Raw genomic sequence first — 16215 nt, forward strand, 5'->3', positions numbered from 1 at the left:
TGGACAGGCGTCCATGTGCCAGAAGCTGGGGTAGTGACAGAAAGATGGGGAAGCGGTCACTACCACACAGGTCGCCATGTGCTCTCTAGTGGATTGATGAGAGAAGTCCGGGGGTGCAAATTAACAAATCAATGGCCGAGTAACTACCATGAGCCATACTGAAGTGTGTGGTGGCCCCAGTATTTAAGAGGCAGAGGTCGAACTGACGGTAAGGTTCCAACATCTCTGCCTTGGCCAGTAAGCACAGTTCCCCCCATAAGGGGTTACGGGCGTTAAAATCTCCCAAAAGTGGGAAAGGTGCAGCTAATACATTCAGGGGTACTGCACAATCTGGAGGAAGATATACATTGCAGACAGTTATTTCCTGCGTCCTCCTTATTGTGACAGCCACAGCTTCAGGCACAATTTGACTACAGACTGAGTTTAGGACATAAACGAAAACTCCACCTGACACTCAATTATAGTCGCTACGGTTCCTGTAATATTCCTTATAGCCTTGGAGGGCAGGTGTCTGTATTACAGGGAACCACGTTTCCCTGGGGACAATGCAGAAAGCAAATTAAAGCTTAACAGTTGCCGTAGCTCAGCCAGGCGGTGGAAAAAACAGCCGCAATTTCACTGGAGAACGACATCGTCATGAGACTGGGAAGGCATGGAACATTCAATGTGGCAGTTTACGCCTCAGGGTCATCTGCTGCCACAGACATGTTGCCTGAGTAGTCTATATCCATTGTGTCTAAGGGTCCAGCGAGATCTAGGTCCTCAGTGGATGCCAGAATTTCCACCTCATCCAGAGCCGCAGAGCTTGTAGGAAGCGGTGGTGTGGGTGCTACAACAATTCCCTTGGTCTTGGGGCTCTTCTTTTTGGATTTTTCTCGCTGCTCCTTGGGTTTCCCTGGCTGGGAGGACTGCACTGATTCAGTCACTGGTACTGAGGATGAGTGTGAAGCCCTACAACCAGCTGCTTTTTGGCGGGTGTCACACTTTCCCACTAGAAAAAACCTGGGAAGGGAGTGACCCAAGGGACCCACTCTTAGTGAGAGGAGCTGAAGAAGACTTAGGCTTCTCCAGCACAGAAGTGGGGACTGATATCCCCGGTGGTTGCGGATTGTTGATCCCACAGTAGGTGGTGCAGGAGCAACAGGGAGGGAAGTGTCTCCCACCATCAAGGGGGCAGGTGTAGTCTTCCAGCTCTGAGAGGCGATTAGGGTTGGTGGAGCTGATGGAGCTAGAACTGCTGTAGGGGCGGCGTAAGACGATGTCATATGTACAAGATGTAGGTGTTCAAATTTCCTCTTAGCCTCAGTGTAGGTCAGTCAGTCCAGGGTCTTGTACTCTATGATTTTCCTTTCTTTCTGGAGAATCCTGCAGTCAGACGAGCAAGGTGAATGGTGCTCTCTGCAGTTGACACAGATGGGAGGTGGGACACATGGTATATTGGTGTGTGGTGGGCGTCTGCAATCTCGACATGTGATGCTAGGAGTACAGCAGGAAGACATAGGTTCAAACTTCCAGCATTTAAAGCACTGCATAGTGGGAGGGATGAAGGGCTTTACATCACAGCAATAGACCATCACCTTGACCTTCTCAAGTAATGTATCACCCTTGAAGGATAAGATGAAGGCACCAGTGGCAACTTGAGTATCCATCGGATTCCAATGGACACGCCGTATGAAATGTACACCTTGCCGCTCTAAATTGGCGCACAGCTCATTGTACGATTGGAAAAGAAGGTCCCTGTCAAATATGATACCCTGGACCATATTTAAAGTGTTATAGGGCATGATGGTTACAGAAACAGCGTGTCACAAGCGAGTAACGCCCTTGACTGGGCATAGGATGCTGTTTTGATCAAGGCTCACCTAAATCTCATTTTGGACAAGCCCCTCATCTCCCCAGACTTGTCCTCTAAATGCCCAACAAAAAACTGGGGGTTCATCATCATGAAAGATTCCCCATCAGCTCTCGAACATACAAGGTACTTGGGCGAATAAGAGCTGCTGCCAACCTTAGCCTGACGTTTCTCCCATGGTGTGGCGAGGGAGGGGAACGATTTGGGGTCGTACTTCTGTGTGCTAAATTGAGCCCATGAGCACATAGAGACTGCTGGTGTTTGACCACCAGTAAGTGGTGATGTACTATGCGTCATCATGTGCCATCCACCCTGATGCCACCCACTCTGATTAGGGGCCCTCCCCATGGGCACCACCCAGCCACAGAAAAGGCAACCTATCAGGATGGCCATTGCCAGGAGTCTTGATGCCCCAGGGTGACAGGCATCTACTCCTCAGCATACAAGTGGAGTTAACGGTGCAGGCATTAGCAGAGTGATCCCTGTGGGGTCAGGTGGCAACAACCACAGGGTACATGGGTACATGATGGCCCAACCTTAATGGACTGGCTACCATGCTGGACATCAGATGCAGCCAAGCAGAGAAGTCCATTATCATCGTCAGCATACAAAACGACACTTCACAATCGCTGGAGAAATGCGCACCCAGGAAGCTGACCTCGCCCAACAGTTGGAGAATGAGCAGAATTGCAGATCTACGTCGACGAAGGATGTGACAGGTCTCAGCGTATGATGGATGTGATGCACCATGTAAGGCACCCTTCCCCATTTGTCTCGCTCTTTGGGAAAACTTTGAAAAATGGAGGTCAAACCCTACAGCATAAAGGCCAACACATGTGAGACTCTTTTAGTCGCCTCTTACGACAAGTAGGAATACTTCAGGCCTACTCTAACCCGCAAGGGTGCTCATGCTGGTAATTAACGCCGTGCAGAGATAGATAATTCCTGCCAAATAGAACAAAATTAGTAAATACTTGGAGCAAATAGTTTGTAAATGCCATATCTTGTGGATGTACTGCATCACACAGACGTTTGTCTGAAAGCCGGCAGGGGTGGCCGAGCGAATCTAGGTGCTACAGTCTGGAACCGCGCCACCGCTGTGGTCGCAGGTTCGAATCCTGCTCGGGCGTAGGCGTGTGTGATGTCCTTGGATTAGTTCGGCTTAAGTAGTTCTAAGTTCTAGAGGACTGATGGCCTCAGAAGTTAAGTCCATTGTGCTCAGAGCCATTTGAACAATTTTTTTTTTGTCTGAGAAACTAAGTTAGATACTCTCTTCATTCAACAGTTACTTCAGGTGTTACTGGAAATTCATATTACCCTACAGAATCACTCGAAAAACGTGATTCCAAGAATCACTTGTGAACGCTGTCATGAATACCTAAATGTTTACACTCACTATTGCTAAGTAATGCCAATGGCATCGAGAAACACCTGGGATCGTTAAATCTAACCAAAGGCCTATCTCCCTATGGAATCCCTATCAGATTCTATACCAAATTTGCAGCTGGGAAGGTCCCTCTGTTAATTATAATTCATCGCAGATCTCTGGAACAAAAAAGAATGCCCTGCAATTGGAAGAAAGTACAGTTCACACAAATTTACATCGATGACAGCAGAAGTGATCCGCAGAGCTGTCATCCAATATCCTTGATATCCATTAGTTGCGGAATCTTAGAATATATTCTGAGCTCAGACATATGAGGTATCTCGAACAGATTGACCTATTGTAGGCCAACCATCACGGATTTGGAAAACATCGATCACGTGAAACCCAACTCGCAATTCTCTCACACGACGTACTGAAAGCTGTGGGTTAAGAGTCAGATAGGTGCAGTATTTTTCCATTTACGAAAAACATTTGTTTCAGAATCACATCTACGCTTGTTATCAAAAGTAAGATGTGACACACGAAGTAAACAAACAGTTTCATTTCAAATAATGAACATAGCAGCGTATAAGTTATAAGTTGCAATAAACAGAGCACATGTGGCTTCATGCTGATTTATTTCATTATTTGCAATGAAATTGTTTCTTGCTTTTATCCCTTTGTGTTTAGAATCTCTCTTTTGTATCTCGTTGATATAACCATCAGTTTACTGATTTTGTCTCTCATATGAGGTTGGTATGTCTTTCATGTTTGTTTTTGCGATGCCGTAAAATTCATTATTGTTCACTCTGGTCTGACAGCTGCTTCTTTCTTAGATGGTACCAAGATATGCAGATGACGTGGTTTAACATTACTGTATACCTTAGCACAATACTTTTGCCACGATTGGTACGTCACTACGTTGTGCACGCTATTTTACCTTGAAATATGTGTGTTCCACAAGACTATTTAAGTCAGTTTCACCTAAAGCAGTTACCTGTTTTAGTTATTGAATTTTAAGTTGTATACTGTTTGTGATGTAGACAGAAAAAAGATTTTGCATAAAACTTGTGAAGAATTATCTGAAAAATATGGGTACCTGACGGCAGCAACAACAAACAATTAAACATACGTACGTGGAACGTAACCTAGGTTAGACCTGAAATAGCATGTTTCATGGCTTTAATGGGACTATCATTGTCAGGATCGCACTACATGTGTGGTACGTAAGTGCCTGAACACTAAGACTAACAATGGCCAGATATATATGCTGTCGGTACGAAAGCCCTTGCCGAAATTTCACATTATGATTGCACTTGGCAGTTTATTTTGAAACCATTCAGTTATAGAAACTGCTTTTTTCGAAACTAGACGAAGGTTGCTAACTTGAGATCGTGGAGCTGTCATTTGCTTAACTTAAACGAAAATATAGTAGATTACGCTCAGGGTTCACTTTATAGTTAACTTGAATGTTTAAAACTGAGCCACATTCATGAAGTTCTGAAAGCAAAAGGAGCTTGGCTTTGAGCAGTAAGGCCATGTTATTCATAGTTTTCTCACATCTGGTAAATCTATTATTATTGTATTCTGGTGGTTGCATGTGAAGGCTGGCAAGCATGTGGGATTGTACCTGAGCTGTCAATCTTAATTACTGCGTTGTGGGATTTAGAAACTTGTAAAAATTCATGATTTTTCCAGTATCTTTATAGTCAATACAAGTAATAGTTTTTGTGTTGCATAGTTATTCATTCATAAAAGGGCAGTGTCAGTAATATTAAAACGTTATCTTTGTCAATAAAGGGTCAGCACGGCAATATTATCATGAAATTTGAAGCGGTTTTCTCTGTTAACAGTATGCCGTCTCCCAAAAGGTGTGAATTGATTGTGGTTTCTATTTTTCGTAATTGTACTTCTCCCAGTAGCATTAAGTGGCTGGCGACAGTTATTTACCTGGAATCGGAGATCTCCAACTGGTGGTTCTGCATAAGGAATACCTTCAAACCTGAACATGGGTTTGCCTGTATACGTTTCCGACATCCGACCTCTCAAGGTGCCCTCTTCTATGTCCACGGTAACATACTCTTCAGCCTGTAAAAGATTTAAGAAGAAAACAATGAAGGTAATGAACATATTAATAAAAAATGTGAACATGTCAAACTGAAAATTGGTGGTTCATCATAAAGTATGGGGAATCGTTCTCAAATCTGAAACGTGGTGTTACCGCAATAAAGTAATAGCGAACTGTCAGCAAGGCATGAGATATTGAGGAGAGTGTCTGTGCATTATCGTCTGAGATTTTGGAAGAGGATTAGACAACAAGGAAGGACGAAGCGTGAAATGGTCATTGGGCGCTGCAAAAGTATTGTCACAAAACGAGGGAGTTAGAAGGAAACTTCGGAAGCTTCCTATCAGAAGAAAAAGTTTTACCGGGCTATGTTCCACACAAGTCGAGAAAATAAATCACAAGATTTCAGTAGTTACTGTATGTATACCGTGTAGACCACACGAGTCACTTTATAAATATTTTGCAAAAACAGACATAATGTCTTATGGGATAACAACAATCAGTAATTTTATAATGTTACTTAAGAACCGTCTTGATTGCAAATTTTTTGTTCATATGACCGGTTTCGGTTCATTCAGAACCATCTTCAGATCTGATATTTCAGTTACAGGAGTAACCCGTCCAAATCCAGCAATTATCACATGGTACGTAGCATGTGAAAATTGCTGGATTTGGACGGGTTACTCCTGTAACTGAAATATCAGATCTGAAGATGGTTCTGAATGAACCGAAACCCGTCATATAAATAAAAAATTTGCAATCAAGACGGTTCTTAAGTAACATTATAAATATTTATTGAGGCTTCTGAGTTTCTGCCTGTGTCAGTTCAAATGGTCTGTGACTTGTCGAGAACCGCCACTCTTACTTTACACTCTCTTGGTGATAGAAGATTGGAAGAGAATCTCTATTCTCCAGAAACAAAAGCCCTACAAATTGACAAGATTGGAAAATCAGAGAAACTATTGACGTGGCGATACATCATGAAATTTTACACTTGTACCGTGTGTGCCTTTAAAATGGTTCAAATGGCTCTACGCACTATGGGAGGTCATCAGTCCCCTAGACTTAGAACTACTTAAACCTAAGTATTAAGGACATCACACACATCCATGCCCGAAGCAGGATTCGAACCTGCGACCGTAACAGCAGCGCGGTTCCGGACTGAAGCGCCTAGAACTTCTCGGTCACAACGACAGGCGTGCCTTTCTTTACGGTTGCATGCACGAGCAGAAATGTTGAAACAGTAGATTTATACCGTCACTGAAGAAGACTAGAGAGGGGCATCTAGACATGTATGTATGCCTCACAGAGGACGATAAGATATCTTGAAAGAATGCCGAGTCTTGTGCCGTATCAAGTTGTTAAAATGCCACTACCTCTTTACCGAGAACTACTTGGTCCTTGTCAATCGTTTCACTAGACAGTGAACAAAGAGTACTTGATCGATAACTCGGGAATTTTGAAGTATGAACGCTGCACGAACCCCGAGAAGAGTTTAGTCGACAACATAACTGTTTGTGCTGCTTACAAATCACGCCCATCCATCACAGAAAAAAACAAGAACCCAAAATTCTTACATAGCTGATATAGGAAGGCATCTTTTATTGAAAGAAGAAGCTGAGAGATTACGCACAGGCTAAGAGGACCTGACAGTATACCATCCATTGTTTTATTTGAATTGAGGTAGCCGAGAGTTCCTCCATAATCTAGTCCTTTGGAGCAAGTCTACTGCTTTGATTAGTTTCGTTTCTGGTGTGAAGACTGTCGTTTCATTAATAGGCACAAATCAGCTCGACAGATTAGCTTCTTTCTTTCCCTACATCTACATCTGCATAACTATTCCGTAGTTTATATTTAAGTGCCTGACAGAGGGTTCGTCAAACCACCAGCAGGCTCTTTCTCAACTGTTCCTCTCAAGCAGCACTTGGAATAATGAACACTTAAATCTTTTCGTGCGAGCTCTGATTTCTCTCGTTTTATTACGATGATAATTTTTCTCTATTTAGGTTGGCGTGAAGAAAATGTTTTCTAATTCGGAGGCGAAAGTTAGTGACCGAAATTTCGGGAAAGATAAGATATCGCCGCAACGAAAAATGCCTTTGTTTTAAAGACTGCCACCCCAAATAGCATATAATACGCGTGGCTCTATCTGACCTATTTCGCGATAATACAAAACGAGCTGCCCCTCTTTGAACTTGTTCTATATCCTCCATCAATCCCATCTGGTAAGGATCCGATAGCGGCCAGCAATATTGCAGAAGAGGATGGGTAGGTGTAATGTTAGCTCTCTCTTTAGTACACTTGTTGCATCTTCTTTGTGTTCTGCAAATAAAACAGTCTTCTCCCGCCTTTCCCAGAACATTTTCTTTTCGTTTTGCCACTTTTCGCACCATACAGATACCTTGTCTAAATTATTTTGCATCTGGTGTTTCATCCTCCGATTGCTTTAATACACTCCTGGAAATTGAAATAAGAACACCGTGAATTCATTGTCCCAGGAAGGGGAAACTTTATTGACACATTCCTGGGGTCAGATACATCACATGATCACACTGACAGAACCATAGGCACATAGACACAGGCAACAGAGCATGCACAATGTCGGCACTAGTACAGTGTATATCCACCTTTCGCAGCAATGCAGGTTGCTATTCTCCCATGGAGACGATCGTAGAGATGCTGGATGTAGTCCTGTGGAACGGCTTGCCATGCCATTTCCACCAGGCGCCTCAGTTGGACCAGCGTTCGTGCTGGACGTGCAGACCGCGTGAGGCGACGCTTCATCCAGTCCCAAACATGCTCAATGGGGGACAGATCCGGAGATGTTGCTTGCCAGGGTAGTTGACTTACACCTTCTAGAGCACGTTGGGTGACACGGAATACATGCGGACGTGCATTGTCCTGTTGGAACAGCAAGTTCCCTTGCCGGTCTAGGAATGGTAGAACGATGGGTTCGATGACGGTTTGGATGTACCGTGCACTATTCAGTGCACCCTCGACGATCACCAGAGGTGTACAGCCAGTGTAGGAGATCGCTCCCCACACCATGATGCTGGGTGTTGGCCCTGTGTGCTTCGGTCGTAAGCAGTCCTGATTGTGGCGCTCACCTGCACGGCGCCAAACACGCATACGACCATCATTGGCACCAAGCAGAAGCGACTCTCATCGCTGAAGGCGACACGTCTCCATTCGTCCCTCCATTCACGCCTGTCGCGACACCACTGGAGGCGGGCTGCACGATGTTGGGGCGTGAGCGGAAGACGGCCTAACGGTGTGCGGGACCGTAGCCCAGCTTCATGGAGACGGTTGCGAATAGTCCTCGCCGATACGCCAGGAGCAACAGTGTCCCTAATTTGCTGGGAAGTGGCGGTGCGGTCCCCTACGGCACTGCGTAGGATCCTACGGTCTTGGCGTGCATCCGTGCGTCGGAGCGGTCCGGTCCCAGGTCGACGGGCACGTGCACCTTCCGCCGACCACTGGCGACAACATCGATGTACTGTGGAGACCTCACGCCCCACGTGTTGAGCAATTCGGCGGTACATCCACCCGGCCTCCCGCATGCCCACTATACGCCCTCGCTCAAAGTCCGTCAACTGCACATACGGTTCACGTCCACGCTGTCGCGGCATGCTACCAGTGTTAAAGACTGCGATGGAGCTCCGTATGCCACGGCAAACTGGCTGACACTGACGGCGGCGGTGCACAAATGCTGCGCAGCTAGCGCCATTCGACGGCCAACACCGCGGTTCCTGGTGTGTCCGCTGTGCCGTGCGTGTGATCATTGCTTGTACAGCCCTCTCGCAGTGTCCGGAGCAAGTATGGTGGGTCTGACACACCGGTGTTAATGTGTTCTTTTTTCCATTTCCAGGAGTGTATAAGGTAATTGCCTGCATTATCTGCAAACAACCTAACATGGCTGCTCAGATTGTCTCCTAAATCATTTATGTAGGTTAGGAACAGAAAAGAGGCCTATAACTCTTCCTTGGTGAACGCCAGACATCACTTTTGTTTTACTCAAATACTTTTCGTCAGTTATTATTAATTGTGACCTTCCTGACTTTGGCCAGAAAAGATCTAGAACTAAGTAACAATATTGGGACTCTTTATAAAGGGAGGCTTCGTAATATATCTAGAACGCTATTCGCCATGTGTGAGTCAAAGTAATTGTTTGCTGTCTAGTCGCAGTTTGGAGTGCTTGGCGTGTATTATTATAGCAACTGCCGTTTGTTTGTTCGCTAGCTTCTGGGGAAAAGGGCATAATTTGTTAATCGTGCTGAACATGGCCATTTTTTAAACTGGTAAATTGTACTAGCGTAGTTGGATTTGATGCAGTCTATTCGCCATTGTCATGCTTTTATCCACCATTAAACTGGTGAGAATTATACTATGAAAAGCAAAAGAAATTAGTACACCTGCCTGCGACGTGGCATGCACACGACTGATGTCTGAAGTAGTGCTGGAGGGAAATGACTCCATGAACCCTGCAGGGCTGCCCAAAAATCACTAAGAGCACGAGGGAGTGGAGATCTCTTCTGAACAGCGTGTTCCAAGGCATCCCAGACATCGTCAATAATTTTCATGTGTGGGGAGTTTGGTGGCCAGCGGAAGTGTTTAAACTCAGATGAGTGTTCCTGGAGCCATTCTATAGCAATTCTGGACTGGGTGGTGTCCCATTGTGCTGCTGGAAATGCCCGAGCATGGCGGAATGCACAATGGATATGAATGGATGCAGGTAAACAGACAGGTTGCTTAAGTACGAATCATATCTCAGAGACGTATCTAGGCGTATCAGGTGTCCCATATCACTCCAACTGCACACGCCCCTCACCTTTACAGAGCCTCCACCTGCTTGAACAGTCCCCTGCAGACATGCAGGGTCCATGGATTAATGAGGTTGTCTCCATACTAGTACACATCCATCCCCTCGATACAATTTTAAATGAGACTAGTCCGACAAGGGAACATGTTCCCTGCCATTAACAGTCCAATGTCAGTGTTTACGGGCCAAGGCGAGGAGTAAAGATTTGTGTCGTGCAGTCATCAAAGGTATACGAGTGGAACTTCGGCTCCGAAAGCCCATGTCGATGATGTTTCGTTGAATGGTTCGCATGCTGACGCTTGTTAATTGCCCATCACTTAAATCTGCAGCAATCTGCGGAAGGGCTGCACTTCCGTCAGATGAATGATTCTCTTTAGTTGTCTTTAGTCCCGTTCTTGAAGGATCTCTTTTCTCGGCCGCAGCGATGTAGGAGATTTGATGTTTTACCGGATTCCTAAAATTCACGGTACACTTATGAAATTATCGTATGGGAAAATCCCCAGTTCATTGCTACGTCGGAGATGCTGTGTCCCATCGCTCGTGCGCTGACTATAACACAATGTTCAAACTCACTTAAATCCTGATAACGTGCTATTGTAGTAGCAGTAACCGATGTAATAATGCGCCAGCCACTTGTTATCTTATATAGGCGTTACCGACCGCATCGCCGTATTCTACCTGTTTATATATCTCTGTATTAGAATAAGCATGCCTACGCCAGTTTCTTTGGCGCTTCACTGAAATACTCTTCCGTACTGATATAAGTTTCAAGTAGATATTGGTGGAAGTGGCATGGTATATTGGTTCATGGTCAGGTAAATACACTGTTGAGCCAAAACATTAGCGTTTTGGACAACTTCTGGAACGTAATTTAGCAGCGATTCTGCATACCATAAGTCTGAAAGATTTCCAGAGGCTTGTGGCACCAGATGCCTTAGCACAGGTTACACACTTCACACAATTAACGGCTGTTTGTTTTCTGGGCTCCGACAGCGCCCCAGTCGGATTTCGGCGGATGTTTGATGGTCAAGACATCAAGCTGAGTTCACTATCATACCCCTCAAACCATGGCAGCACGATTCTGGCCTTGTGACACGAACAGTTATCCTGCTGGAAGATACCATCGGTGTTCAGGAAGACAGCAAGCGTGAATTGTTATAGGTGGTCCCTAATAATGTTCACGTGGTCCACAGCTGTCATGTTTCATTCTATTATTACCACAGGTACCATGGAGGCCCAGGCAAATGTCCCTCAGAATATTATACTGCTCCAATGGGCATGCGTCCGTGGCGCACTCCATGTTTCGAGCAGCCGTTCGCCTGGATTTCGGAGTATCTGAAGACGATCATTGACCTGGTTTAACGGTAAACGGGATTCATTCCACCAAGTGACACGATTACACTTATCTGCGGTCCGATCTCGGTGATCCCATGCCCACTGTAATAATAACTGACGATGTCGTTGGGTGAACATGGTAAAAAATAGTGGTTCTCCGCTGCGTAACGCCATATTTAACTCTGTGTGCTGAACGATGTGCTCCAAAAACACTTGTCTCTGCGCCAGTGCTGTACTCTGTCATCAGATTTGCCATAGGTCGCAACCTATTCTGTTTTAGAGAACAGGCAAACCTCCTATCCCTATGTCCTGTGATGAGGTGTAGACGTCCAGCTTATTTTCGCTTACGCGTGGATTCAGCGTTCTTTAACCACTTTCTGTAGATACTCACGACAGTAGCACGCGAACAGTCGACCAGCTTCGCCGTTTCCGAGGTGATCGCTCCCAGACACTGGGCCCCAACAATCTGGCTTTTGTCAAAGTCACCTGAGTCGGTGGATTTCCGCATTTGCGTCACTTACCGTAGCTAGAATGATTTCCCATTCCTCTTCGCTCAGCTCATATATTTCTCTCACAGCGTCATGTGCACTCAGCGCCACTAGGCAACATACAACCTCACGGTGGACAGTGGCCATAAATGTTTTGGCTCACCAGCGTAGAGCCCGAAACTTCGGGACGTATGAAATTTGGTACGAATCAGTTAAATTACATATTTTTTATTAGGTATTCAGCGATCACAGGCCCTGCAGACCACGCGCTGCTTTCACAAACTGCCTCCATTCCTTCCCGATTTTTGTTCGGTTCTTCCAGGTGTCTTCAATTCTCAGGGCTGCTAGGCCCTACATCAGGTCGTCCGTCCAGCAGTGCCTTGGTCGTCCAATGGTGCGTTTGGTTTTTGGTTTCCCCGCTAGTACCATCTTCGCCTGTCTTCCATCTGGCATACGGGCTACATGGCCCACCCATTGTATTCTTTTGCTCTTCTGTAGGATAGTTGGTTGTCTCATCAGAAGGTAGATTTCCTCATTTTTCCTCCTCCTTCATTCTCTATTATCTAAAACCGGTCCCCATATGTTCCCCATTACTCTTGTTGCAAATATTAATAGTTTTTTCCTTTCTCGCTTAGTCATGCTCCATAATTCTGTACAGTACATTACTGCTGGGCATATCATTGAGTTGTAGATTTTCATCTTCGTGTTCACTAAGATCGATTTAGAGTCTCTCTGAGGCTATGCATGCATTTCGTTCCCACTGCTATTCTTTCCTTGATGTCCATTTTTACGTTGTTGTCAGTGGTAAATCACGATCCCCAGTATCTGAACTGGTCTACTCTCTTGAACCTCTAGCCATCTGTCACTAGAAATTCTATCTGCTCCTGTCTTCTTCCTACTTGCATTAACTCTGTTTTGTCTCGATTCACTTTGAGCCCTACCTCCTGTGCATAATTGTCCATTTTCTGGTACATTTCTTTCAACGCGTGCTTTCATTCGCTTAATAGGACTATGTCATCTGCATATGAGAGACAATTGAAGTTACTGTCCATCTCTACTCCAGCCCACTCCTGTTGCCCACACTCATTTATCACTTTCTCTAAGATGACATTGAACAGAACACATGAGAGAGCATCCCCTTGTCTGAGGCCTATCTCAATCACGAATGTTTCTGATGTGGCTCCTCGGAAACGCACTGCTGTCTTTGACCCTTCCATACAAGCTTGAACCATTCTCACTAGCTTCTCGGGGATTCTGAAGTCCTGCATTGCATTGTATAGGCTATTTCTGTGGATGCTGTCATACGCAGGGTGAAAATCGACGAACAGGCTGTAGATATCTTTACCATTTTCCAAATGTTTTTCAAACAATTGTCTTAGTGTGAAAATGTGATCTATTGTCGATCAGTCTGGTCGAAAGCCAGCTTGGTACTACTGTATGTTGTTCTCTATGAATGGTTTCAGTCTTCTAATGATAATGATAGACACCACCTTATACGTTACATTCAACAGACTGATTCCTCTGTAGTTACTGCATTCGATTATGCTTCCCTTCTTGTATATTGGACATATTATATCCAATTTACATTCTTCTAGCAGTACCTCCTTCTCCCATATCAACTGGATCAGTTTATATATCTCTAAGTGTAAGCCCTCACCCCCCTCCTTGATTAATTCTGATGATATTCCGTCTTACCCTAGGGCTTTCTTGTTTCTGAGTCCTTTGATTGCGATTTTCACGTCTTCTTCACTAACTTCTCATTCTTCTTCATGCTTCCTTTCGCCCGCAGTATTTGCAGGTAATAACACATCTTGGTCTGGGAGATTCAACAGTTCTGAGATGTATTCTTTCCATCTTTCTGCAATTCTTTCCTTGTTATTTATGAACTTGCCGTTCTTATCTCTAATGGTAAAAGTTGGGCTCTGAAATAAGTGTTTCCGATTTTTTATGTACTGGAAGAATTGTCTTGAGTTAAATTACAAGCCAAAAAACAAACACTTGACACTGATCATTGCCATGTACAAACGTTACATTGCGGATGGACTCCACCACATGTGGTCACAAAAGGAAGCCCTAAGTTACAACATTAAAAAATAGGTGAAAAATTTAAGGATTTGAAATCATTTTTCAATAGAGGAAAGATAGATACCACCGACATGAAAATTAAAGAGTCCTTTAGAGAAAAAAGAAGCAGTTGTATGAATACCAGGAGCTCAGATGGAACCATTCCTAGGCATAGAAGGGAAATCTGAAAGAGGGAAGGAGCACATAGAGGGATCTATGCAAGGGAGATGAACTTGAAGGCAATATTAATGTCACGTAGATGAAGATGAGATGGGGAGGTGTGACACTGCGAGAACAATTTGACAGAACACGGAAAAACGTAAGTCGAAACAAGACGCGGGGATCAGCTGACAGTCTGTCAGAGCTACTGATAATCTAGGGAGAGCCAGCCATGGCAAAACTCTTCCATTTGGTTTGCAAGCTGTGGGAGACAGGCGAAATACTCTCGTACTTCAAGAAGAATGTAATTATTGCAATTCCAAAGACCGTAGTTCCTGACAGGTGTGAAAATTACCAAACTATCAGTTTAATAAGTCATGCTTGCAAAGTACTAACACGAATTATTTGCAGAAGAATGGAAAAACTGGTAGAAACCGTCCTTGAGGAAGATCAGATTGGATTCCAGAGAAACGTAGGAACACACGAGGCAATACTAACAGTCTGAGCAATCTTAGGAGATAGGTTAAGGAAACAAAAACCTGCGTTTATAGAATTTGTACACTTCGAGAAAGCTTTCGAGGACGTATGCTGGAATACTTTCTTTGGAGTTCTAAAGATAGGAGGGGTAAAATACAGGGAACGAAAGGCTATTTACAACTAGTACAGAAACTAGACGGCAGTAATGAGACTCTAAAGGCATGAAGGAGAAGCAGGGTTGAGAAGGGAGTGAGACAGGGTTGGAGCCTATCCCCGGTATTTTTCAATCTGTACATAGGAATTGTAGTAAAGAAAACCAAAGAAAAATTTTGAAGTAAGAGATAAAGATCAGGTAGAAGAAATGAAGGCTTTGAGGTTTGCCGACGACAGTGTAATTCTGTCAGAGACGGCAAAGATCTTGGAAGAGTAGTTGGACAGTATGGGCAGTGCCTTGAAAGGAGGATATAAGACGAACATCACCAAAAGCTAAACAAGGATGGTGGAATGTAGTTGAATTAAATCTGGTGATGGTGAGAAAATTATATCAAGAAACGAGACTCTGAAAGTAGTAGCTGAGTTTTGTATTTGTGTTTCACAACAACAACAACAACAGGTGTTTTCATATGGAGTTACAGCTTCGAGTGTTCTTTGGCACGGCCAATTTTCATTGAATTCGAAGACCCACTTTTAAGCTTTGGATATTGAAGAATTAGGCTTCTTATATAGAACAGCTTTGGGTGAAGTTGCGTTGTCGATACGCCATCGTGACAAGTAAGTATGAATTTTGGTGACAGCTTACTGTATGTTTCTATTGTTTTTGCACATACACACATTGCATGAAGCACTACATCTTGTGCGAAACGTAACGGATTATGCTGAATAAACGAAGATACTTACTGACAAAGCGACTGTTATTAAACAGAGTTGTAAGACTGCAACCAAGCGAAGGCTCGCCATGGTCTTCGAGGGCTCCCTTCCTCCCACGATGGCTGCTGGTGACTGAACTCAGTAGCTCCGTCTGACTCCTCACAGTTAAAAAGTAGTGTCAGTAATGACGTGCGTAACAAAACGAAAAAAATCAGTCTGTATCTTGGTGACAGTTTGTAATGACAGTAACAGAAGTTACTCCGTTTTAATAGGGAGTATGTAGTGTGATAAATAAGTAGCCAATCACGTTTGTTTGTCGCTTTTTAGATGGATCTTTTAACGTGGAAGATAAACTATCTTATCGTGTAATCATATCACTACTCATCTTCAGAAATCTGAAGCACGTCTGTTGCGTAACTTCACTGTAAGAACGCGTATAGTAACAGAGCACTTTCTAAGACGTGATTCTCTAATGAGGAAATAGAAATTATAGCTAATTAAATGAATTATTATCTCTAAAAACTAAAATATGATTCTTTTGACTACCTCAAGATGTAGTTTATAAAGGAACTGTAGAAAACAGCAAGGCGTGTAGCTACGTATACAGTACTGAATAATAAGAGAGAAATGTAATCGTCTGAAAGGCAACATTTACCACTCTGGATGACTAAAAATATCGCTTTATTTTGTTCCCACTGTAGCACACTTTCGGTTCTGAAGCCA

The 16215-nt window shown here is 44.1% G+C and overlaps 1 protein-coding gene across 1 annotated transcript in view; it reads right to left on the reverse strand.

The window, feature by feature from the left end:
- The window catches only part of LOC126320815 (esterase FE4-like), a 60310-nt gene extending 44507 nt beyond the window's left edge, over positions 1 to 15803 (reverse strand). The window contains exons 1-2 of the mRNA XM_049994124.1: positions 15523 to 15803; positions 5169 to 5306 (exon numbers count right to left, since the gene is read on the reverse strand). Coding sequence (XP_049850081.1) covers positions 5169 to 5306; positions 15523 to 15582 — 198 coding nt within the window. The 5' untranslated portion in view covers positions 15583 to 15803. The remainder of the gene's footprint in view (positions 1 to 5168; positions 5307 to 15522) is intronic.
- Between the last annotated feature and the right edge of the window lie 412 nt (positions 15804 to 16215).

This window comes from Schistocerca gregaria, chromosome 2 (genome assembly GCF_023897955.1).
Source record: "Schistocerca gregaria isolate iqSchGreg1 chromosome 2, iqSchGreg1.2, whole genome shotgun sequence".
Lineage (NCBI taxonomy): Eukaryota > Metazoa > Arthropoda > Insecta > Orthoptera > Acrididae > Schistocerca > Schistocerca gregaria.